General features: G+C 44.9%; 1 protein-coding gene across 4 annotated transcripts in view; it reads left to right on the top strand.

The window, feature by feature from the left end:
• Positions 1-972: 972 nt before the first annotated feature.
• Positions 973-26,724, top strand: part of VGLL4 (vestigial like family member 4) — a 151,532-nt gene continuing 125,780 nt past the window's right edge. The window contains exons 1-2 of one of the 4 annotated variants that reach the window (XM_060023064.1): positions 973-1,087; positions 14,804-14,869. In XM_060023064.1, the coding sequence (XP_059879047.1) occupies positions 14,806-14,869 (64 nt within the window). In that variant the 5' untranslated portion in view covers positions 973-1,087; positions 14,804-14,805. Of the gene's footprint in view, positions 1,088-1,957; positions 2,179-2,595; positions 2,606-14,803; positions 14,870-26,724 lie in introns of those variants that run through there. The other 3 variants (XM_060023067.1, XM_060023065.1, XM_060023066.1) reach the window with 3 other exon arrangements.

Raw genomic sequence — 26,724 nt, 5'->3', positions numbered from 1 at the left:
CAGGTGTGGTTATGCTTGGGTCAACTTGTCACCTGGGTCATCCTATCTCCATTGGCCCTGTGTGGACAGCAGGAGAGTGTATTTCACAGGGGGCCGCAAGACCGTGGCTCGGGTTCAGGCAATGCCTCGCCGCGGTTTAGGTAAAGCTAATCTCACTGTAAAGTGGAACTATCTATACCTGTCCTGCTCCCCATCCCGGGGCTAAGATCCAATGAGATAACAGGCTGTGACCCCATATAATTGGATGAGGTAATACATGGGAAAACAGTTTGAAAACTGCAAAGCATTTCCCCCCAGCATTAATGTAAGCCGGTATTTGTTTTCGTTATCATTCCATCTCAGCAGAGCCGTCTCCCAGGGAAAGCCCTATAGCAGGAACCCCTAATGATGACTGAGGTCTGAGAACAGCCAGAAGGCAAGCAACATGAAGCCATTTCAAGCAAACCAGAGGAAGTCCAGTCCCTGACTATTTATTTTATGAAGTTAGCGGCTGGGCACGTTAAGCAAATGTTTTCTTAATTGTGGCAGTATGGGAAAACAATGGGGCAAGGGCTGCCGGGGACCGGGGAGGATCAGGCCCCCACCCCTCCTACCCACACCCCGAAATCTCCAGAGAATGACAGCAAAAAAATAAAGACAGGGCTTTTCTTTTCGTGGTCACATGCCTACGCTGCCGCTGTAATAAGAACCTGCACCGATTAGAAATGTTTCGCCCCCTCCTCTCCGCCCCTTCCCGGGCACGTTCCGGAGCAGACCGGGCTGTGGACTCCGGGAGTGTGCCAGACACAGCAAACACCGGTGTGTGAGCGCCTGGAGGGGGCTCTTTCCACCCCGAACTCTCTCCCTTCCTCCTCGGTTCCCTCCCTTCCACACTGACTTCATTTACTAGGACTTCCTCCTCCGGGCGAGGGAGGGGGAGGAAAGACGCTGCCGTGCGCCCGTGGGGTGTGTGTGGAGTGCGGGGTGTAAAATGCTGTAATGAGAGGCAGCTGAGCGGCGTCTGAGAGCCGGGAGCTGCAGCAGCCGTTCTGATCGCGGTGGCACCTGAGCGCTCACTTCCCCAAGCTAGCGCGACCTGTCCCTTCAGGTGCGTGTGTGGTCGCCGGCCTGTCGGGCAGAGCGGCTGGGGGTGTGCGGGTCACGAGCGGGCGAACCAGTGCCCCAGGTCGGCGGCCCGTGGAGCTTGGAGCCCGGGAAACGGGAAGCGCCGGCGTGCGCGGCGCTCCGGCGGCTGAGCTGGCGTGGACGCCGACCCCCGGGCGCCTTCCCTGGGCAGCTTAGCGAGCCGCTCTGCGTGATAGGCGGGACGCGTGGGGGTCTGGAGCCGAGGGCTGCGGAGGTGCCGCAGGTCCGGCGCGAATGCGCGGGCACTTGGCCGGCTGCGTGGCGGTTAAGGGGCAGGGAGGTTAAGGGACAGTGGGTAATGGATCGGGTCGACTGTGGTTGTCGTGGTCATGTGTGCTGTGTCCACCGGATGCGAGAGCCTACTGTGTGCGTGCGGGGGAGGGGGGGGGCGTGCTGGCCCGGAGCGGCGAGCCTCTGGGCGCGCACGAGAGGTTCGTTTATGTTCGTGCGTGTGCACCAAAGCTGTGTTCCCGCTGCCTGGGCCTCTGGGGTTCGGTCCGGTGTGTGTCAGAGGCCGGTGCACACCGCGTGCGCTGGGTCCACGCGCTCCCCGGGGTCGATCGCAGCCCAGGCCCCATGCGGACGTTGGCCGCCCGAGCACGTCTGCATCCGTTGGGTAGGTGCGAGCTGCCGTCAGGCGTGGAGCGGGTGGGGGAGGGGAAATGAGCCTCCCCCGGGCGCGCGAGGCCCTGCCCCCGCCTCCCCGCCGTCTCACCTGGGCCCGGCCCCCACCTGCTGGGCTGGAGGGGCGGGCCCGGGGGCGTGGCCCGGCGGAGCCCGGCAGAGCCCGGGAGAGGGCGGGCGGCGCCTCATTCCAGGGATTCCTCGCGCTCCCGCGCTCGCGTCCGCCGCGGAGCCGGCTCGGCGCGCGCCGCCCGTGTGTGCGTGTGGGTGTGCGGAGCGGCTGGGGTCGGTGCGGGAGCGCGGGCGCGAGGGCGCCTGCGCGTCGGCGCGCCCCCGGCGTGCGCCCGGTCCCGCGCGCCCCGTGGTCCCGCCCCTGCCCCCAGCGGGGCCCGGCCGGCCCGAGGCGGGCGATCCCAGAGCCGCCCGGCGGTGAGTGCGGGAGAAGGGGGCAGGGCGAGGGCTGGCTTGCGGGGAGCTCAGGGGTGGACTGGTTCGGAGCGGGACGCGGGCGTCCTCCTGGAAGGACGGACGAGGCGGCTTGTTCTTGCGGGGCAACTTGAGGCTCCTGGTGGGAACCGAAGCGCCAGGACACCCGGAGGGAGAGGTCTAGCGTCTGGAGTGGAAGCTGTCCTGGGAGTCGGCGGCGAGGGGCCGGCCGGGGGGGTGCCCGCGCCCTGTAGCCCCTTGGTCTTGGCCAGCGGCAAAGGAGGGCTGTGGTGCGGGACCGCGGGACATGGCTGAGGATGGGCAGCTGGGATCGGCTCTTTCCTCTCTGTATACTTCCTGCCCCCTTTCCAAAACAAAACGGCACACTCTTCCTGCAGTGAGTGAGTGCAGGCCTCGCCGCAAAGCAAAGGTCTTTTCCTTTTTTGTTTTGCTTCAAGTCTCCTTTTATTCATCTCCCTAGACCTTTAAATCTCTTAGGTTAGGATGACAGCACTGTTGGGGCCGCTGGTCTTTATGCGCTTTAGTTGGCATGTGTTCGTCAGTTCAAGCCAGCTGACTTAAAAAAATCGGTTTCACTTTGATCATTGGTGCTGTGTGTTTGCTAGTCGTTATTTCCTTCTCTGCGGTTAATAAGAACCAGCAGCCTGGGGGGCGGGTTGGAGGCGGCTCTTCTAGTTTTTACCAGCGGCTGGTTGCCCCCTCTATTTGGAAGGTACTGTCTCCTGTAGAGTTTGAGTATATTTTTTTACAAACCCAAGCCTATCTTGACGAAAATGAAGGCTCTCATTTGTTTCCTCTGAACTTTCGAAGACAAAGGCAACAAATGTTAATTCCTATTAGTATTTGGAGGTCAGTTTTGCGTTCCATTTTAGCATACCAAACTTTTAACTCTTTGCAGTAGCCTCCCAGTCCACAGACTTGCAGTGTTCATTGTTTCCTGCTTGCAGCTGATTAAGTCTGCGCATGAGCGTGAGGGGAGTAGTGTGGGTCGTTTAAAGAGCGCTTAGGGGTCAGCGCCTCAAGGCTGTACTGGGGGCACGATCTTGGAACAAGTTTTTTATCATCTGTCTCTAAATCTCAGTGCTCTCATTTAAATAATGGGTTTAGGAATACTCAGAAGTTTGTTGTCTTGTACTCAACACAGTTGTGTGTGTGTGTGTGTGTGTTTGTTTGTTCGTTTTCTGTGTGTTTCCTGATGTATCTGCCTGAAAAGTCATCTCCGTCCTGGTAGAAATGAGGTAACCCCCTCAATTTGTTGTTTGACTTTGGCAACATTTTAATCCCAGGCTAATTTCCTCCCCACCACGGTTTTTTCACACTTCTGGGCAGCCTGCCTTTGCTTTCCATTTGGAAGGGAATGCAAACTAAACTTTATGTTGACCAAAACACAATACAATTAAGACGATAATTCTGCTATAAATAACCATGAACTACATTCCAAAACTGTGAATGTTGTAGTAAAAACAGCTCTGGCTTATTTCTGGAGACTTGAGTTCAAGTCCTATCCCTGTCACCTACTAAGTTTGTGACCAGAAAAAGTTACTTCTAGTTAACATTTGTGCTTTATTTTCCTCTGTAAGAGGGTGATAAAATCTGTTCTGATACATCGCAGAGTTAATTACAGGGAATAGTGTGCTTTGAAAAGTATTTTGTGTCATGTTATTTATAAAAGTCTTTGAAGACTTGAAAGAGCTTCATAAAACACAGTTGTCACCACTTCTCCCACCCGATTTAGAACTATGACTTTACCTTAAGGTTTCAACACTTCTTACAAAACGACAATTATGAAATGAAAACTTTCCCTTTCAAATGGTTTATTTGACAAGAGTTCTGCCGTGTGAAATTCCTTTTAACTCCTTAGGGAGTCAGCCTTGTCATCAACCTCTGGTGGTTGCCCAAACAAATCCAAAGGAAGATTTTACTTTGTGTTTCTTCCAGGTATCTCTCCTGGATAGTTTTGTTGTGCAACTTTTAGTTTGCCTTAATAAAATAATAAGTCATATAGCCATAATAAAAGTTGCTTTGCAGCTTTGAGTATGACTTAATAAAAGAATGAGTTGTCATAAGTTTAGGAGGTAAGAGTCAAATACATTGGGAAAATTCTAATATAACTAAAATGATGACAGTATGTGGCAATTTTAACATATCAAGTCTCTTCATTGCTTGTGTTAGACAAGCTGTCGCAGTTACGGGAACCTGGTGAAAGAGAGGTTTTTTTTTTTTTTTTGGTTAAGAAGTTTCTGCAGGGTATGTTGATTGAGGCTTGTTTTTGATTCTTTTAGGGAGCCTCTCTGAAGTTAATCAAGTCTATATGTGGGAGCTTAAGAGAAGAGAAAAGGGGATAATATCAATCAGTCTATGATAATATCAATAGTCATTTAGGATCTGTCCACATTAAAACAACAAACAAAAAACCCGACAAGTTAGAAATCAGACTGCCAAATCTTGATAGTATAAACTGCCAAGGTAAGGAAGGAAGGAGTGTATGCATGAAGTGCTGAAATCAGAAAAATTCTTTCTACCTGGGCTACACCGTAGTAGCTCTTTTACAAAAGAAGAAACCCTTGTAAAATGTGCTTTCAGTATCTCAGGCCTCAGGTCTTATAACCAGATTCGTCAATCCTCACTGTTCGTGGATTCCTGTATTTGTGAATTTGTCTCCTCACTGAAGTTTATTTGTATCCCCAAATCAGTACTTGGAGCAGTTTCTTCCGGGGCACATGGTTCAGTACTCACTAATTCAGAGGTCTCAGAGGCTTTATAGAACATAATGACTGCAAATGATAAGAATTTACCGTATTTGATGATGCTGATAATGAAAGAGCTTCCTAGTGATGCAACGTGTCATGGGTTAGAAGACTTTTCTAGGCTACTAATAGGCTGGGAGTTGAGCTTTTGGTACAGTGGGGAGCTCGACCTGGGTATTATGGGAAGTTGGCCAACTTAGGCTGTGATGCAGGTCCATGTCTGTCATTCTTGGGTGTAACAGGTCCCCAAGAGGACCTGGCACCTCAGTACTTCTGAATAGGAGATTCTAAGTATCCAAATAAAATAAATGGCAAGAACAAGCGTATCCAGAGTGAACTAGAAAGGCCAAAGAGTTTCTTTTATTTCCTATGAGGTGCTGTAGAAGGCCGAGGTATTGAAAATGAAGAGACAGGTTCCCAATAGCCTAAATATGAGAAAGAAAAGGATAGTTCATTGTTTGTTTGACAACCGTGTTGAAAAATCGTGGCAATCGGTAGTCTGCTCAAAAAGTCCAGATGTGAATTTTATTTTTCCTCTTTGGACAGAGTGGTGGTGTCATTGTGGGCCCGCATACAGGCACTTTCCAGGGGGCACTTTAGGGAGACGGATGAACTTCAGCCAGCAGTAACAATTTTACACCAGCGTTGGGCGGCCTCACATAAAGGACATGAAATACGCTATAACCTGAGTTTGGTTTTGCAGCTTTAAGTCCATACAGGTGACCCTGACAGGCACACGATTGCTTTCGTACTGTCCATATGTTTGCACAGCTGACACTGATGCTGAGCTGTGTTATGGTCATTAAGGATCTTGCTTACTGTGTGGTAGCACCGCTGGGCAGCTTCTGTTGCCCGGGTCATCAGGATGACTAAATATCACATCCCTACAGTCCCCACCTCGGGGAGGGGGGTGCCTAGGAGGCCCATGGAGCCTTGGGCCATTTTAGCATCAGAAAACCTAAGGTGGCTGAGTTGAGCATTTGTGCAAGGGTTGCCATCCAGACTGGTACCCGTTTTTGAGCCCAGCTGACTCTGTGTTGATGTGATGGGAGGTGGAGATGAGCAGGAGACCGAGCTAAGTTCATGGCAGACACCTGAGGTTACCTTGTTCCTGATACCTGATGCGTCCCTGGGGGGGAGGCGGGGAGATGGATGGCTGCCTAGCCTATAGACCTGCCCTATTGAGGTTTCATGGGAGGGGGAAGGGCGTTAAACCCTTACGGAAAGGGTACACACCCTGTACTAACTTAGTGAATTCTTTAGTTTTCTAGGACAGGGCTGGGAGGGTGGGGGAGGAATTGCCAACAGAGCTGGCTCTCATCCTGGGACTTAGGCTTGAGGTTGACAAGCACCTGAAAGAAGCCTAACAAGGGGTTTTACACAGATATATATATATATTTTTTTTTTTAAATTAATTAATTTACTTTTTGGCTGTGTTGGGTCTTCGTTTCTGTGCGAGGGCTTTCTCTAGTTGCAGTGAGTGGGGGCCACTCTTCATCGCGGTGCGCGGACCTCTCACTGTCCCGGCCTCTCTTGTTGTGGAGAACAGGCTCCAGACGCGCAGGCTCAGTAGTTGTGGCTCACGGGCCCAGTTGCTCCGCAGCATGTGGGATCTTCCCAGACCAGGGCTCGAACCCGTGTCCCCTGCATTGGCAGGTGGATTCCCAACCACTGTGCCACCAGGGAAGGCCCCACAGATATATTTTTAATTCTCTGGAAATAAGCATAGAACATGTAGATATGTTGTTCAGATTTCAGACATTTGGCCTTCAAATGAATTTTCAGAAATGATTATGTGTAGAAATAAGGAATTGGATATAAGGGGAAGTCAGGCAAGTCCTTCTGACCTTGTATCTGGTAAGATGTTTCAAATTATGGCAAGACAGGTCCATAATTCATGTCTGGCACATGCCTCGATAAGGAAAGCTAGACAGGCAAAGGGTCCATGCGGTTGAAGGAATATTTTGAATAAGGACTGGTTTCTGTTTAAGAGTGTGACATACAATTTCAGGTTGTGAGAAAAACAAACAACGCGGTGAAAGTTTTCACATATCATTCATTGAGCCTTGAGAGTTATCCGCTGGAGTTTAATAGCAGGTTGTCTCGAACATGACTCAGTAGGAACCATCCTTCCTGAATACTGAACCTGCTCTTGGAGCTTGAAGTCCTCAGGGCTTATGTTAATTCCTGTGTGGCCGGGGGGGGGGGGGGGGGGGGGCCCCAGGGATCCTGTGGCATTGCTGCCAGCATTGTCTGTCCCAGTCTCACCAACGGACTTGGTGTGAGAATCTTCTTACCTGCCTTGGTTACTGTTCATGTGACTCTGTGCCGCTTTCTTTTCAAAGCAAGTGAAACATGTCCTGGTTTTTACGTTCCTAGGAGAGGAGGGCTTGTCTTCCTTTGCTTTCTTTAGAAATTATCAGATTATTGCTTCATATATATCTCAAGGTATAGGGGAAAGAGCACAGGACTAGAAGTCTAGCTGGAAGGTATTCTTTATTTTGGTTTTTTTTTTTTTTTTTTTTTAGATAAGCTAAAAAATTGCTTTTCTCCAAAAGGTCTTTATGAAAATCAGCTGAAAATAGTTAAAATCGCGTTGGATGGTGAGTCAGGAGACTTGGATTCTAGAGTTAGCTTCTTCAGGAAGTCACTTATATTCTTGGCACCTTGGTTTTTCATCTGTAGAAAAATATAGTAATCCTATCTGTGAGGATCAGTAAGCCAGTGTATGTGAGTGTGTTATTAAAAGTATAGGCTGCAAGGCGGTAAGGTGGCATAATGTGAATGTATTTCTCACTTGTGTTGATTGGGCATTTTCAGTGACGGTGTATCATTTAATCCACAGTGCCAAGCTTGTGACCATGTGAAGTAGGCAACGTTGTGACCATTTTCTTTAGGTGCGCGAACTTGGGCCCAGAGAGGTTAAATGGGCCCCACAATTGGTGTTAGGCATTTAGAGCAAAGTCTAGAACATCATCGGCTTTCCGTGATGATGGATTGAATGAGTTCAACGTATTAAAATAGGGCTCAGACTTAAGTTTTCTGAGGCTAAAGTCCCGGCTCTGCTGATTTAACAGATGGTAAAGTGCGAGCAGAAAAAAGGGTTACACCAATGAGAGAGGTTTTGAGCATGAAGAACAGAGGGGTGACCTGAGAATTGTATGGATGTTAACAGAGACAGTATGTGTGTGTTGCCAGGAGTTAGTGGGGCCTCAGTTGGACACGCTGTGGAGAAGAAACAGCCAGGAGGTTAATTCACGTCTACCTGATGTGCCTGAAGCTATGCTTGCACGTGGCCACCAGAATCTGGTGACGATTCGGTATGAAATTTCATTTCAGTTAAGCTCATTGAGACCCACAGCTGGCCACATCGACCACAGAGTGATCTGCATTTGGTGTAAGTTGCTCAGGGCAGGGGGTTCACGTTTTCTTTTCTGAAAAGTCTCTATGTAGTGTTTGCCAGACATAGGAGATACCCAGTGAAAGCCTCTGAGTTCTTGATGGCCCCAAAGGCCACACCCCCCCGCCATAGTGAGATACTTCATACTGTAGGCTTGTCCTACAGTTATATTTCTTAGCTGAGGCCAAGTTAGATTAGCTCGGGAAGTGGTCCTGATAGAGTGATGGGACAGGGCCAGCAGGAATTAGGGATACTGAAGAGTGTGCATCTGGGAGTTGGACGTGCCGTCAGGATCCCAGGATAGTGATATCTTCCTATTTCAGGTTTTTGGTCAAGTGACAGTGTGGCAGGGACATCAGGAGGTTTGAATGGGCCTCTCCCAGCCTCCACTGGTTTCCACCTCTGGCCAAGACTCTCACTCTTTCCTAAGTTACACGGTAGTTGGGCCAGTGTTACTGGAGGAGCTGTGCAGTGAGCCAAGCTTGGTGCTGTAGTTTTTACCTTGGAACACTTCTATGACGTATCTTGAAATTCTGTTCCCTTGGAACACTTCTATGACGTATCTTGAACTTCTGTTCCCTTGCCTGAAAGAAACAAAACAAAACTAATACACCCCATAATTCTATTCCCAAGATAGGAGTTCATGTCCTCTTGTTGATCCAAAAAGAAAAAAAAAAAAAGACGGTCCTTTGTGGAAGCCCAGAATAATGGTGTTCAAATTTAGAGCTGAGCTTTTCATTAGCACCCAGTATCCCTAGAATGTAGTTATCATTGATACCTATTATTCCCTAATTCTCAATCTTAAGCTATTTGGAAGGATGTATTACTGGGGGTAAGGGAGCTTCAGGAAGGGAATATGGGCTGTATGGGCTGGCAGAGAAAATACCGACCATTGCCTGGAAAAAAAAAAAACCCAAAAAGCAAAATATGTGTTCTCTTCACCATGAGTTATATTCATAGTTGACAGCAGCCACGAAAAAAAGACGAATGGATAGACCAGAAATGGGTGGCAGTGCAGTAGAACCCTTACAGACGGACTTGATGTCTTTTTCCAGAAGCACATTCCTCTCCCTTTTACGGGGTTACTATGTTCCAGGTGTCAGTGTTTTAAGTGATTATGTTTTCGGTGATCACGATATTGTAAAAACTATCAACGCCAGTGGGAACTCATCACTGGCTTGTACTTAGATTTATTTTCCAGATGCTGTGTAATCTTTTGCAAAAGCTCATAGATGATTTATGGTTCATAAAGGATATAAAATAAACCAGACATGTCGCTCCCCTGTTTAAAACCACTCAGACCATTCAAGGACTTTTCACTGACTAAAGAATAAGATCTCAGCTTTGTCACACCCTGCAGAGAACGCATGATCCGGCCCATGCCCACTTCCCTGCCTTGCCCTGTCCTCTCGCTGTGGTCGTGGGAGCGCCCCACGTTCACAGGGCCAGCTTGGTCTCTCCCCCACCTTCCCCTTTACAAGCCCAGTTCCCCTTATCCTTTAGGTCTCTCATCTCAGAGGAATCTTCTCTGTCTCAAGTACTGGCCAGTGCCCTTTTTCTAGTATGTTTACCATCATTTGCAATTTATTTAATATGTTTGCCTTTGTTTTGACACATAATTATTTTAATACGTGTAAAGTGCATTCACTTCTGACACCCTATGAGGGAGGTAATATCAACATCCCCATTTTACAGATGAGGAAGCAGACACACAGACATAAAGTCAGTTCCCAGGTCACAGAGGTAGGAAGTCGCTGTGCTCATTCAAGCTCACACGGTTAGTGTCCAGAGACCCCCCTCCTAAACCACCGTGATGCTCATTCCCCTCTCAGCAGACTGTGACCCTCCATCAAATACTGTGACCGTAGTTTTGTCCCCCATGTTACTCACACGTCTCACATGTTTTATTGGGTTTCTTGGACTGTGGATATTGTACAAGATGTAAAAGTCAGAAGTGTTTTTTTTTCTTTTTTACTGTTATCTTCCACCTTTATTTGCTTAGGCCTTTTGTGGCTAAGTAGTGCCTGGTCCCTGGCCCTCCTCTCCCACCTGTATCACTGTACCCGCTCTCGTGGTCCTTATCTCACACCTGGTTCCTACAGAAGCCTCCTAGCTGATCCGCGTGACTCCTCACTTCATCCCTGCAGGTCAAACCGTCCTCCCCACACCTGCTAAACTAAAACATCCTTGACATCACCTCCCCAGCCTGCTCAGGGACTCACCACTGCCCGTTGCCTCCTCCAGTAAGTGGACGCCAGCCTGGCCAGCCTTGCGCTGTCTCCCGAGTTCACCCACATTGTGCTCCCCGCTCCTCAGCAGGGGTCCTCGATCCTGCCTGGGCGGGGCTGAGTCTCCCTCCCGGGCTCTCATACCTGTGGTTGTGCCTTCCCTCAGGCTGTGGATCCAACAGGACTGTACATGTAAGCATCAGACAGGGTACTTGCACCCAGGAAGTATTCAGACCGTGTGATCCAGGTGAGGAGGAGAGGTCAGAGAGTAGAGGCTGCCCAGGAGAGAGGAATGGGAAGGAGACCTTTGAAGTGGCTTTTTTTTTTTTTTAATTTATTTATTTTGCTGTGTTGGGTCTTCGTTTCTGTGTGTGGGCTTTCTCTAGTTGTGGCAAGCGGGGGCCACTCTTCGTCGCGGTGCGTGGGCCTCTCACTATTGCAGCCTCTGTTGTTGTGGAGCGCAGGCTCAGCGGCCATGGCTCACATGCCTAGTTGCTCCGCGGCATGTGGGATCCTTCCAGACCAGGGCTCGAACCCGTGTCCCCTGCATTAGCAGGCAGACTCTCAATCACTGCGCCACCAGGGAAGCCCTGAAGTGGCTTTTTAAAACACACACACACACACACACACACACACACACACACACCAAACTGAGAAAAAAATGCATGTTCATGAGGTAAACACTTGAGCTGACACTGATCTCTCTTTTATAACACACTACACATTTCAGTGTTAAATTATATTTTGTCTTTTATTATGCTCTTAAATTTGTCTGTTGTTATCCCATTCCATATACTTTAGGTTTATGAACAAGGTCGTAATTCCTTAAAAGCAGGGATCATATCTTCTATTTCTCTGTGACCTCTTCCGAATACTTTGCTGAACTCAGTAATTGTGTAATAAAAATTGGTCACATTAATAAGGTTGCAGCAGATGGCAGGTGCCTCGTAGATGAACCTTAAACACCTAATCTCTTATCTACCTACTTTGAACCTAAGTAGCTTGGAGTGAATGAACTTAAATAATCTTCCACGTGCTAGAATTCTGGGTCTACTTTTGTGTCATTTGGTATTTTTATGCTTTGATATTTTGCTTCTGTGCACATAGTTTGCATAAGAGGCACATGTTAACATGTATCTTTTGGGGTTTAGAATTTTGAAAGCATCGTCCTTCAACTTAATGAGGCAATTAATTTAAGCAATTGTGAGTCTAAATACTGCTTTACAGAGTAGAATGCTTATCGGCATTTACTTAAAATAAAAGACTTTAAAGTCAGGGACTTCCCTGGTGGCACAGTGGTTAAGAATCTGCCTGCCAGTGCAGCGGACACGGGTTCAAGCCCTGGTCTGGGAAGATCCCACATGGCACAGAGCAAGTAAGCCCGTGCGCCACAACTACTGAGCCTGTGTTCGAGAGCCTGCGAGCTGCAACTACTGAGCCCATGTGCTGCAACTACTGAGCCCATGTGCCACAACTACTGAAGCCCATGTTCTCTAGGGCCCGTGTGCTGTTAACTACTGAAGCTCGCACGCCTAGAGCCCGTGCTTCACGCAAGAGAAGCCACCGCGGTGAGAAGCCCGCGCACCGCATCGGAGAGTAGCCCCGGCTTGCCACAACTAGAGAAAGCCCGCGCGCAGTAATGAAGACCCAATGCAGCCCCCCCAAAAAAAGACTTTAAACTCAAATCTTGCCTGAATAGAAAACTGGCTTGTGTGACGAGAATGTAACTGGGTTCTTGTGAGTTCAGCAAACCTTTTCCTGTCAGTCTGTCCCAAACTTTTGTTTCTTTGCCTTTGAACAAGTTTCCAAATCCTTACTCTCAGGAGGTGATCTTTTCTATCTTACAAGGAAGACAAGGATTGTGAATGTCGTTCATTTTTCTATCATACGCCTCTGATTTTACTCACCTCCTTCTTGTCTCTGAAAAAGAAGAAATTTACTGTTTGCTTTACAACCTCACTATCCTCCCTGTCACTCAGAGTCCTCTTGGACTCTCCTCTGACACCTTGAGACCTCCCAGGCTCCATCACTTCTGTCTGTGTTTTCTCTTATCCCCGCTGCCTCCAACACACGCCCCTCATTACTTCCTGCCCGCTGTATCCCTGTACCTTTCAGACTGTGCCCTGCCTTTGGCTTCCTATTCTGTAGGCTGCGACTACAGGGCACTACCAGGATAACTTCCCTGGAACATGTCAATGGCCAAGGTATTGCTCGGCTCAGAGATTTCAGTGGCTCCTTAATGCGGACAAAATGCAGCCCAAGTCCCGTTCAGGCCCTCGGTCCTCCCATGCTGTGGCGCCGGTGCAAGTTTCCATCCTCGTCACTTCCTGTCCCCGCATTGCTTGTCTCCTGGCTGATTTGGGCAGCTTGTTCTTGAATGGGTTCTGCTTCTGTTCTTCCCTTCTGTGCTTTCACATTTATTCTTCAGAGGCTCAGCTCATCTTCTGTTTTCTCCACAAAGCCTTTCGGAATTCATTGATATTCTATAGGATTCTGTTTATAGCACTGTTTTGGCACTTAGCACATTTTGCCTTAATCCATGATTTCCACGTGTCCCCTAGGAGGTGTTTCAGGTTAAAAGAAAGGCCAATGAAGTTTGAGAGACTTCAGGTATATAGAGCTGCCCTCCCTACTGCCTCTGCCCCTGCAGAAGGCACAGCAGCCTATCAAAAGCACAGGAAGGAAAAGAAACTGCTTAGGGGCTTCCCTGGTGGCGCAGTGGTTGAGAGTCCGCCTGCCGATGCAGGGGACGTGGGTTCGTGCCCCGGTGCGGGAGGATCCCACATGCCGCAGAGCGGCTGGGCCCGTGAGCCATGGCCGCTGGGGCTGCGCGTCCGGAGCCAGTGCTCCACAATGGGAGAGGCCACAGCAGTGAGTGGCCCGCGTACCGCAAAAAAAAAAAAAAAAAAAAAAAGAAACTGCATAATTTGGTTTATTCCAGTGTTTTCCCAACTTATTTATCATAGAAAAATTTTTTCCTTACAAAATATGAACATCCAGTGCAACATTTGGGGAAAACACTGCCTTAAACTAGATTTCTTGCAGGCATGTCTACTGTATAAATTGAAAGCTCTTTGAAGGCAACTGTTGGGCTCTGTTTATTTTTCCTGCCTTAGTACATAGTAGATAACGTTTGTTGAATGAAATCACATTGCAAGATCAAGAGCTGATGTTTCTTTGGAGGCCTGAGGTATGAATATTGTAAAGCAAAGCTGGTCTGCTGTGTCTTGTAACTGGCACATGCATAGTAGGGACTCAGTAAAGGCTGAAGAATGCTGAGAAAACGCTGAGCATCTCTAAAGGGTGCACTTAAAGTATTTTCTCTCAGTTGTTGAACTGATAGGGTGTGTCTCTTTTCCTAATAACTGTGTGTGCGTGCATGCATGTGTGCGTGTATATATTTAAATAATCCAAAAAAGGAAAACTGGGTAAAAGTAGCCTGATTCTCTAGGTTTTTCACCATCTTTAACTCTTTTTCAGTGTTTGCTTTTATAGGTGTGCTGTAATTTAAGAAAACAGAGTTAAAAATAAAAATCCAGGTTTTATAAAAAAAAAAAACGTTGGTGTTAGGTGGTGGTGATAGCTTTAAAACATGACATTTAGAAATAAAGATTCCTATTGGACTTAAAATACCATTTAACTCACCAATGGAATTCACACACGTTTCATGAGTACATTGCCTATTTTAAGCTACACAGTTGTGCAGAGTCTCAACCAAGGAGGGAAAAGGACAGAATGGTTCAGTCTTAGTAATTTTTGTTAAAACTAATAAACCAGCAACAACGACGACTACCACCACGATCTCAGACTGGTATAATGCTGTGTTCATAGAGTAGCCTTTGTTCCGAGAACTGTTTTTTACTGGGTATGTCTGGACAGGCATGTTGTTACGTACGCACATAAACATTTATAAGCACGAATAACACGGGCAGGAATATTCACAACATCCCTTCTTTTAGTTCTGACTTGAGCTGCTTCCTGGAGTTGGCAAGGTTTGGCTGAGTAGGCAGCATGGAATTTAACCCCTTTCTCTATCTGTTCCTGAACCACGTCCACTGGATCTCGTCACAGGCTGGGAAGACTTTCAGTACAAGTATAATGCTTCAGCCCTGTGATTTGCATTTGGTGGAGGCATTATTCTAATGGTTAACTGCCAGAATTCTGAAAAAAGTCTTTGGAATTCCATTTAAATTCTTTTTTTCTCTCTTTTTTTCCTTCTGGGCTCCAACCAGGAATGGAGACGCCATTGGATGTCTTGTCAAGGGCAGCATCCCTGGTACATGCTGATGATGAAAAACGTAAGTCAGGAATGCATTTTAAGTGTTTTTCACCTATACCCCCTTGTCTCCTGGAGTATGATAAAATCACGTGTTTTTCCACATGGTTTTGTGGCTGTATGCTGTTAATTTTGGTTGTTTTCTTCAGAGATAACAGCTTGGCATCCTTATTTTTGTTTTCGAGTGCCAGAACATGTAAGTCGTCTGTTATCTTTGGATGCTAGGGCTTGAGCTGTTAACTCAGGAAGTTCTTTTCCTCCGCAGCTTACTCTAGTGGGATCTGGAATGGAGATACTCCTTACGTGTCTCTAGAAGTTTAGATAAATAGGTGTTTGTTGATAGACTAATTGACCAGCAGAGAACTAGAGATGCGAAGAGTCATCTAAGATCATTTGTGTCATTGGAAGTGTGCATATAATGGGAAATAGTCATGGAAGTTCTATTTGCATAGCTAAAAGAGAACAAATACTGGGGGGAGAGCGCCGCTAATGTGGTGGAGAAGGGGCACAAGAAGAGAGAACACCGACATTGGAAGCCCGTTTGCCATTGTGTGAAAGTGATTTTCCTGCTCGTCCTAAGGTATATTTAAGTGTTACTGTTCACAGTTGATATTTGTAAGAATGACTGTTTTCTGTGGAAGCAAGGTTGTGTTCTTTTGTAAGCACTAAAATGCTACTGACAGAAGATGTGGTGAGATTGAGCTTTTATACATGGTAAGTTCTTGAAGGTGAGCAACTTTCAAGTTCAGTTCTTAATAAGTTGGCAGCTGAAGTGCCTGTTGCTTAAGATGTAAGGTCTGCCTTTCTACTAGCTGGTAGGACTTCTATTTGTCTAAGGCTCAGTTTCCTCATTAGTAACCCCGAAATAATAGTAGCTACTTACAAAACATATGTGAAGATTAACTGGACTTTATGTGTATAGTACTTATCTTAACTGTCAACTCCTGGGGCGACTGCCGTGCCCTGTTCTCTCTAGGCACCTTGTTGGCCCTCTGATAGGACTTTCTCCAGTCCTTTATGTTATCCCTGTGCCTGCGGCTTCCTCCCTTCCCCCACTACCACCGCTCACACAAGATCATCTTTAGACGAGTGACTGAATGAAATAGCCATTGAAGTTTTTTTTTTTCCCCAGCCTCTTTTGTAATTTACATTTATTTAGCTTTTGATTGTTGGGAGGTATAATTATCCTTTCCTAAGGAAACTGAAGCTCAGGGATGTTAAGTGTCATTCCCAGGGACATTGAGCTCGGGAGAGGCAGCTCAGGTTGTAGGCTTTTATTGAAACAACAAGAAACTCCTTTATGCCTCTAAGATTGCAATAAGCGTTACTGACTTGAGTAGCTAGTTACGGATTTCGTTAAACATTAATATAGCTAATTTAGAAGTTTTTTATGTAAGACAGTATTTTGCATTTTTCTGTTTTATAATGCCCACATTTAGTTAGGATCAGTAAAACAAAATGGTGTTTGTATAAATGAAAAATAAGTAATGACCTCAGTGTAGCTTTTTGTGTCCTGAGTGAAGAGAGTAGAAGTTTCTTCTCTTTTTCTGCTGCCTTCTCAGGTTCTCTCCTGGAGCCCAGCTTCAGGATCAGTCTGCTCAGGTTGGAGTCCTGAATAGTTACCAATTCAGTGAGCAGTGATTGAAGGCTTATGGAAAAGGGGGCCTTTCTGGGGGGCAAGTGGCAGTCCTGCCTTCATGGAGCTTATGAACTGATTTATGCATTGACTCTTGCGGCTGTAAAATGTATGTCAGGGGAGTCTGGGTGTACTTGTGACATAGGTGCAGGGCCTCCGTGGACCCTACAGTTTGAGAGAGCTGTTTTTCATAGAAACAGAACGATACTGCCAAGGGAGAGAGGAATTCTTACTTTCCGCCTGTGTTGAACACAGTATATTAGTGTTTTACAGAGGAAGGCTATATACGTATGGAAGGTCAAAGTGATCACAGGGTAGACTTTATTCTGAACTCCAATTCGTTTAGGAATGGGCTGGCATGATTCTGGAATCCCTCTATAATGGTTTCAGCATCTCAGGATCATTTTTTACATTTAAAGAAAAGTAAAAAAAAAAAAGCCCAAAGATGTCTGTAATCATTAACACGGAGGCGACATTTTTGAGAAACTGTTTTACTGTGGTGCTCTGTGTACCACCCACAAGAGTAGAACCCAAGCACCAGGGATTCACCATATTTTCTATTACCTAATAACAATGTAAGAATGTGAAAATTCAGGCAGTTTATAGACGAAGTTGAACATTACGTTCACAGCCTTTCGGTAGATTTTTCAGACCTACTTGTGCTTGTTCAGCGTGATTCAGCTTTCTGTGCCCCAGATTAATTCTATTTTAGCTTTTGTTGAAAATTGCTCTTATACTTCACGTTCTCCTCAACTTTAAAAAAGTCTTGTGTATGTAATCTGATTTGGGTGTCTTATTACAAGCAGAAAAATGTTCTACGACTTGAGATCAGTTTTCCAACTTGTGTTGGTGACCTAAATGGTTCTCTTTCCTTTTGCTCCTGGAGAACCAGTAACTTAGGCATTTTTGAAGATGTTATTGTTTTAGCATCTGGAGGGGAACAGTGTCTGTTAGGAATTGAGTATTTAATACCTGGTAGCCTTAAGGCTTCATTATGTCTACCAGCAAAGAATCAAAGAAATATCTCAATAGTACACTGCAGAGCTGAAGTCAATAGTGAAATGGCGGTTTTGTAGTAACACAATAGCCACTTATCTGGATGGCCTAGAAGGAATACACTTACTTAAAATAATCATTCCACTGCTCATGAGACATTGATTTAATCAGCATCCCGGGTAATCCTGGAAGGTACTTAATGAAAATACAACATGAGATGGCCAATTTTCCATGTGCTTGAGGAATCTCTCCTTTCAGGGATCATTAATACTGGTGCTGGGAAGACCTTAACCTTTTTCCAAGTCTATTTTTTAGGAGTCAAAATTGAACAATTTGTGGACAGGACAGTAGGCACCTATGTTTATAACGTCACCTGGGTGTGTCTTTAACGTGATACTGCACTTCATCATGATATGTACAGAATGTTTTCTTTTTGGTAATTTTGTTCTTATATCTTCTAAGTTCTTGTATCTGCTGACTTCCTTACTTAGGCTGAAATAGTTTTAAGAAACATGTAGCTTTGGTTTTGAGGATTTTGGTGGAGGGGGTAGTACTTTTGATCTGGTCTAATGAATGTGTATGATCAGAACAAGCTGGGTAAGGTCGGCGTGAGTGACATAGAGCAGTAGGGGAAGAAGCAGCAGTAGGGGAAGAAGGAGCAGTAGGGGAAGAAGCAGTGTTGCTGTTGCATCTGCCCCTAGAAATTCACTAACTCCTTGTTTGGTGAAGGTCGCTGAATGTTGAGTAATTGATGAAGCATAAATTAACCATCCTTCTCCCGGGAAAGCATTCCTAGGAGCAGAAGCTCTAGTTATTATGAGGACCAGTGCCTCAGATGTGTGGAACATTTTCATGTGTGTAGGTTGTGTTCTGTTTTGCCTTAAAAAGGGAGAAAAGAAACCTATACACTTCATCATAACATAAAGATGAGTTGCGCTCACATACTGTCTTCTCGGACTTCTGTCCTCCTAGATCACCATCTCTTCTTGCCGGCCTCCTCGTCAGTCAAGTCACTGTGTGTATAGGTTACGGTGCTTTAGCCAGTGCTTTCCTGTGACCAGACCAGTCGGGGCTGCTTCTGATTTTTTTCCCGTCCTCTCCCTCCCTCTTATCCTCTTGCCTTTCCTCTCAGCACGTGACACAGTGGCTTTCAAACATTTTGGCCACGGCCCAGAGTAAAAAAGCATCTACCTTGTGACCTTTGTACTCATATTGACATAATTGATACAAAAGCTTCATGGAACAATTCTTAACCCTGGCTTTGCACAGCGTAGCTTGATTTGCCTATATTTCTTTGCGTTTTACTTTGTCCAGATAAAAGTTGGGTCATGACTTGGTAAGTTGACTTTAGGATCCACAAATGAATTGGGACCTGCAGGTGAAAAAAACATGATTTGGTTTATGTATCGCTTTCATTGGGTGAACTTGCTTTTGGCTCCTCCATGTATGTACTGGGGAGATTTGACTAACCCGTGGGGCATGAAGGTACTGTGAGCCAGGGTATTCAGATGAGCTGGAATCCACTGGTGGCTGGACAGGGGTGACGTCCTCACATTGTTCTCGGTCAAGAGCAGTGAAGGACTTGGCATACCCACTGTGAGCAAACAGGACTGCCCCGTTAGAGGCACTTCCTCTCTGTCCTAAGCCTGGAGTGTTCCTGATTTTTAGAGTCAGTGCTCAAGAAAATGGTCACTCCCCTTTGGTTAACCCTACTTAGGTCCCTCTTGCTTCCAAAAGCGTGTTGCATTGAGACTGCCTAACGGACACTGATGGAGAGCCTACCGATCGGCTCCTTTGCAGCCCAATTTGATGGCTCCGATCACTGCATTTATGACTTTTATCCTTTATATCCTAACACCTGTAGAGAGACCATGTATCCAAGACAGGGGCTCACCGTGGCAGCGGTTCCCGGAGAGAGGAGGAAGGAGTTTTTGTAAGCGTTTTGCAAACGCCTACCCAGGTGATTCTGATGTTGGGTCCCTTCCCCCAGATGTGACTTACTGAGTCACTGGTCTGATAATACTCCTTCGGGAGTTCTGGGTCTGCATCTTTAAGAAGGAGGGGCTAGATCTTCTAGGTATGAGATGCTGTAATTCTTTGGCTATCATAATCCTTTAACCAGGTTGTTTATATTTTGTTCCATTTCCTTCCCTCTCTCCCTCTCTCTCTCTCTCTCTCTCTCTCTCTCTCTCTCTCTCTCTCTATATATATATATATATATATATAGTATATATGTATATATGTATGTAGTGAGAGATACTGTATATATGCTATGTATATCATATATATGAGATATTGTATATATGTATGTAGTATATGTGTATGTATACATGTATACACACATATATATGTGGATTATTTTTACTGAAACATTTGAGAGTAAATGGAAGCTATCATGCCTCTTTACTCCTAAATACTTAAGTATGTATTTCCTACGTATAAGAACATTCTGTTTCATAACCACAGTTTGGTTATCTTTATTGCAGTGTTACTTAAAAATATATAAGCAGAACACTGGGCATAAAATCTTTATGCTTACAGTTCTTTTACAGCTGCATAGCCAGAATATGAACTTATCATTTAAATGTAGCCCCTGAAAGTTAGCCATAATCCAATAGATGATGATCTGCTACCGCTGATTTCTGTTCCCCTGGCGTATGGTGCTACTCCTGCCGCGCTGGCCTTGATCCTTTTAACGTCACCATGCCTGTACTGACATGTGTCCTTTGACACAATTTCCCCCACCATCTTTATCTGTGCAAACTCTTGTAAACTATTTCATTGCATGCATTGTGGTGACATAAACTGGTTTTCTTTTAGTGCAAATACCTCAATCTCATACGAGGTCTGTTTCTGTATTTTTCTCATTAGACCAGGAAAAAAATGCAAACACAGTCACCAAAATCATGTGCCAACACTTGGTTATATTTATAGTAGGTGTCTGATACAGGATATACTTACGTCAGATTTAAAAAAAAAAAAAAAGATTCTCAGTGAAATAACAGCACAAGTGAAAACTCCTTCCAGATCCCTCAGCATTTGCCTGTGGACCTCAGTTTAAGGGTTACTGTGTTCTCTCTTTCAGTTCTCACAACAACCCTCCTCAGGAGGCACTATAATTAGTCCCATTTTATGACCAAGGAAACAGAGATGTACAGCACTGAAATCATTTGCCTAAGGATTGTTAGCTGGTCATGGCAGTGCTGAGGTTTGAACTCTGAAGCCTAAGCCCTCATTCATCTGCTCGGTGCGTCCTCAGGTGGGAGGCCATTGAAGACATGGTTGCAGATTAAAAACAAACAAAACTGTACATGCCCCCCCCCCCCCCCACTAATAAGTCAGCAGGGAGGTTTACATTTGGAAAACGTTTCCCAACCAGTGAAACAGCGTTTCCTAGGTATGAAGTAGCTGTCATCAGCCACATGTGGAGGACGGGTGTTAGCACGTTCTCAGGGGCTGCCCGGACTGTCTTCACGCATGCCGGTGACTCAGCTGCCTGCCGCCCCAGAACTTCCCTTTACCCTGAGCTTTCTTTTCCTGTAAGTACCTCAGTGAACACAAAGAGAGGATCTCGGCTCTGATGACACGGGCTGCTTACAGAGTAACAAGATCCCTCATTGCCAAAGTGCTCAGGCAGAGATGAGATGATGACTGTTCAGAGGCACTGAGGAAGGGAATAGGCATTGGGTGAGTGGCTGGACTTGGGGACCTAAGGTTCTGTGGGTCGGTGTTAGACCCCAGACCTGTTCACGGCAAGGGTTCTACACTCTTCTGCTTCGTATCCCACGCATGGACCATTTGGTGCATATGATCAGCCTTTAATCAACATCTGTAGGTAATAAAGTAACTGCTGGAGTGAAAGGCTCATCTCTAAGGAATTAATTTATTGAACACTAGCAAAAATGACTCACTCTAATTATCACTATGACTACTAATAACATACAAATTCAAAGGAGTACTGATTCCCTCTTGATAATACTTCATAGTTTGCAAAACATTTTCATTTGATTCTTATAACAAGAGCCTTTGCAGTAGGCTGAGTGGGAGGTGTCAGAGAAAAAATGAAGCGTTAAGACTTTGGATGCCTAAGTCAAGATGAAAGTTTAAAAAAAAACTTGAGGTGCTTCCCCCACCCACCCCAGTATCTTGATGCGCCGTCACGTGCTACGATCATCAGAAGAGCACTTAATAACTGAGTGTCAGCTGTTGCTGGGTAGTGCAGAGTCCTCCAGGCGAGGAACTCACAGGTCCTGGGGAGCTGTCTTCTCCTCTGGCTTCGTGTTCGCAACCCTCCTTCTGATTTTCAAAGTAAGGAGGCTGAATTTACTGCCTTTTCTAAAGGTTGGAGTCACTCATAATTTGTTTTCTGCGTTCAGTTATTTACCTTTCATGAACAATGGCATTGAAAAGATCATTGCCCAGTAGCCCAATTTACTTTAAAAAGCTTCATAAAACATAAGGCGGGAGAGTATTAGGTGCTTATTTAAGACACTCTCTAGGTGTGGCCAGATGCTTTAATCACCGTTTGCTTCCCAGAGTGGGCACCTGGCATCTAATCAGAAGGGCTGCCCCCCAGAGACGGCTACTACAAATGTCTACCCCCCAGAGACGGCTACTACAAATGTCTCTGCTATTTTTGTAGTTTTATATCAGATCAAATTAGCACATTAAATGTTAGAAATGGATCTCACTGGTGAAAATAATGGCTTGTTAATTAGCATAATGGATGTTGGAACTAGATTCTTCCACTGAATAGCTCTTTAGACACTTGAGGATGGTTTATTATTTCCTTTAAATGAATATTTTTCAGTCTTTAGAAATCCCTGCTTTCCTTTAATACACATAAAAATGTTTTGAACTATTTTAATGTCATTCGCAGTTGAATTAAAAATATCAGAGTCAAAAATCCTTGGCTGATAAACCCACGCACATATGGTCACCTTATTTTTGATAACGGAGACAAGAATATACAATGGAGAAAAGACAGCTTTTTCAATAAGTGGTGCTGGGAAAACTGGACAGCTACATGTAAACGAATGAAATTAGAACACTCCCTAACACCATACACAAAAATAAACTCAAAATGGATTAGAGACCTAAATGTAAGGCCAGACACTATAAAAAAACTCTTAGAGGAAAACATAGGCAGAACACTCTATGACATAAATCACAGCAAGATCCTTTTTGACCCATCTCCTAGAGAAATGGAAATAAAAACAAAAATAAACAAATGGGACCTAATGAAATTTAAAAGCTTTTGCACAGCAAAGGAAACCATAAACTAGATGAAAAGACAACCCTCAGAATGGGAGAAAATATTTGCAAATGAAGCAACTGACAAAGGATTAATCTCCAAAATATACAAGCAGCTCATGCAGCTCAATATCAAAAATAACCCAATCCAAAAATGGGCAGAAGACCTAAATAGACATTTCTCCAAAGAAGATATACGGATTGCCAACAAACACATGAAAGAATGCTCAACATCATTAATCATTAGAGAAATGCAAATCAAAACTACAATGAGGTATCACCTCACACCAGTCAGAATGGCCATCATCAAAAAATCTACAAACAATAAATACTGGAGAGGGTGTGGAGAAAAGGGAACACTCTTGCTCTGTTGGTGGGAATGTAAATTGATACAGCCACTATGGAGAACAGTATGGAGATTCCTTAAAAACTACAAATAGAACTACCATGTGACCCAGCAATCCCACTACTGGGCATATACGCTGAGAAAACCATAATTCAAAAAGAGTCATGTACCACAGTGTTCATTGCAGCTCTATTTACAATAGCCAGGACATGGAAGCAACTTAAGTGTCCATCGACAGATGAATGGATAAAGAAGATGTGGCACATATATACAATGGAATATTACTCAGCCATAAAAAGAAACAAAACTGAGTTATTTGTAGTGAGGTGGATGGACCTAGAGTCTGTCATACAGAGTAAAGTAAGTCAGAAAGAGAAAAACAAATACCGAATGCTAACACGTATATATGGAATCTTAAAAAAAAAATGGTTATGAAGAACCTAGGGGCAGGACAGGAATAAAGACACAGATGTAGAGAAGGACTTGAGGACACGGGGAGGGGGAAGGGTAAGCTGGGACGAAGTGAGAGAGTGGCATGGACATGTATACACTACCAAATGTAAAATAGATAGCTAGTGGGAAGCAGCCGCATAGCACAGGGAGATCAGCTCGGTGCTTTGTGACCACCTAGAGGGGTGGGATAGGGAGGGTGGGAGGGAGATGCAAAAGGGAGGAGATATGGGGATATATATATACATATAGCTGATTCATTTTGTTATAGAGCAGAAACTAACACACCATTGTAAAGCAATTATACTCCAATAAAGATGTTAAAAAAGAAAAGAATCTTTGGCTGAAGTACTTACCTTTCTTCTTTTGATACATACCTTTCTCCACGTTCCTCCCTCCCCATCCTCTCTTCCCCTCCCTGTGTCTTGAGAAAATCCTTGCCCTCCCTAATCAGTATCTTGTCCAGACACCCCCAGCACAAGGACCCTTCTTTGTTGGGTGTCTTCCAAACCATCATTTGAAGTCGCTGTCTTCACCCACCCTGGCTCATCAGTCTGCCTCCTGTAGGATGGAACATTCACACCTGAACAGTGATTTGTGTGTGTGGTCTGGGCACAGTGTGCTGAGGACCGCCACCAGCCTTGTCTTAGTCATGAGTCCTTGGGGGTGCAGGGAGAGAGGGAGCTGGGTGGGTTGGTGACAGGTGCCTGAAGTGGCCAAGTGTGAGACTGCAGGGTGCAGGGACCCCTGGAGAACAGAAACTCTTCCTCCTTTTCAGGGGGCGGCCCCCACCCAGCTCCAGCCACTGCTATGCCAGAGCTGGCTCACAGGAGCCGGTTGTGCGAGTCTCCTCCCAACCTCGAGTCACGTTGGGAGCTTGAAATCAGCCCTGGTGGGAGTATTTACACCAGATCCTGGCTTTTTTGTTTTCCCTCCTTACAGAGCCAGTTGTTACTACTGGCTCCAGCTGACTACTTTTACATGTGAATGTGGAGCTCTGATTGTTCAAGACATCATGAAGGCTGGATTTTTATATAAAATTTCTAGATACTTAAAGTTCCATGTGAGGCCAACAGTAGTTCCTTTGCCAAGATGGAACCTATAAGTATCTATCTAGTATGTGTTTTCTAGTTTAGTCCCAATACTTCTATTAATACAACCTAAAAGAACAGATTTTTTAAAAAAGCAACTTCCATCAGCTTCTCTCCCCTCCCCCTTTGTAGTTGTGAATTCCTATAGCGATTCTTTAAGAGCTGGAAAAGGTGATATTTAATATTGAAACATCTCCAAGTATCTGTCATGATCTCAGTGTGGACATGAATCTGGGTATGTGTGTATTTCTCTTTCTATTCATACTGTTTATTTTTAAAAGACAAAAGGCCACATCTTTTCTTCACCTTCTTTTGTTTTCTTAAAGATTTATGTTACACAGTTATGAAATGCTTGTTGACACTGTATGTGGATATAATTTGTAGAAGCAATACGTGTGGGATTTACACTTTTAGAGAAATCAAATTCAGTTTGAAAAATCAAACTGTTACTTCCTCAGTGGCTTTTTGATTTATTGTTAACTGCTTTTTATTGGATCAAACTCTTGATTCCTTGTAAATGAAATGAGTACATCTTCTTTCCATTTGAAATCGAGGGAAGTTACCATTTCTTTCTCTACTTTTCATCAAGCTTCAATACATGTGTTTTTTTTCCCTCTGAAAAATACTGCTTAAAAGTCCCTTCTCTCATGGAACTTACCTTGTTTAACTGGGCTGCAGTCATTTCTTAAGTGAACTGGGCAAGGCAGAAATCCGTTTTGTTTACCGGTAAGCAGGGGTTGAGAAGAATGATTTTTTTCAGTTCCCCAGCAGAGTGCTAGCTTAGGGTGCTTTGAATAAAACACTTTAAATTACAAAGGAATGTTTCATTTAGGAATTCGGGAGGACAAACTGGATGTTTGGAGTAAAATGACAGCCTGAACACATGCATCAGGCTCCCCGCTTAACAGAAATCCTTTAAAATAAGAAAGTACACGATACATTTTAAAAAAATAATCTGTAATGCTGCCGGAAAACCAGCAAGGGTGCCTACCTTCGTTAGAGTAAGAGTTACAAAGAATTGCCGGAAAACTGAAAACAGATGCGATTAGATTGACAAAAGAAAACAAAAACAAAAGTAAAAAAATCATAACCCCAAACACAGGTGCAAAACTGAATTAAAAGCAGAACTTACAGTGACTAACAACTGCCAGTGGGAAGGGGCCCTGGAGCAAAATTCAGGAAATTAAAGTATTCCATTTATAACTGTGATCCCCTGGCTAAGAACTGACTGTGTTCACAAAACGTCAACATCCTGCTTGGGAGGGTTCCTCCAGTGGGTTTAGGGACCTGAGAGAGAAGCAGAGTAGAGTTTAAGATCACCATGGGCACCCACAGCAAAAAGGGTGCCGGGGAAGGAAGTCTGAGCCTTCTAATAGGCAGTATCTACTCAAATCCTTCACACGAGAGGCAAGACTTTCTTATTTTGGCGGGTCTGTGTATTTGTCTCCCAACCTGCCTGCTGCTTGTTCCTCACTCCTATACCCTAAAGCAAAGCCCATCATCAGACGCATCCTGTACTCTTTACCTAGAGCCCTACAGCTGAGCCTCCCCAGGGAGAGACCTCATACTCCAGAGGAAACAGGCATTAGTTGCCCTTGTGGATCAACCCAGTCTTTTATTCTTAAGTATGAATGAATATCAAGGGATCATCAGACATTTGAGGAAAACAAATAGGATGAAAGAAAAGAACCTGAGTCAGAAGACTCTGGGGAGTATCGGAGAAGTAAAAACATGTTAGATCTTCAAAGAGATTTGACAGTATGAATATATTAAATAAAAGTACCCTGCTATGAAGAAAAAGATCATTTGGAACAAACAACAGAGTTTATGGAGATTAAAGCTGTGATTGTTGAATTTAAAAGATTAAGGGAGATCAGCTTGAGAATTGAATGGATATGATTGAAGACAAAATTAGGGGTTTGGAAGATAGGCAACAAAATGTTGCAGAATTTTACAGAGATATTAGGATCTTATGCAACTGCCGGATTGAAGTTCTGGTGGGATGAGGCCAAAGCAGTATTGAGAAGAAGATGCATTTATTCGGAAAATAGGAAATAAGTGAGTCAAATGGACAACCAAAACAATAACAACCACAATAATAATAA

Source organism: Delphinus delphis, chromosome 10 (assembly GCF_949987515.2).
Source record: "Delphinus delphis chromosome 10, mDelDel1.2, whole genome shotgun sequence".
Classification (NCBI taxonomy): domain Eukaryota; kingdom Metazoa; phylum Chordata; class Mammalia; order Artiodactyla; family Delphinidae; genus Delphinus; species Delphinus delphis.
Note: the sequence above shows the minus strand (reverse complement) of the source record. Positions and strands in the feature narration are given on the sequence as shown.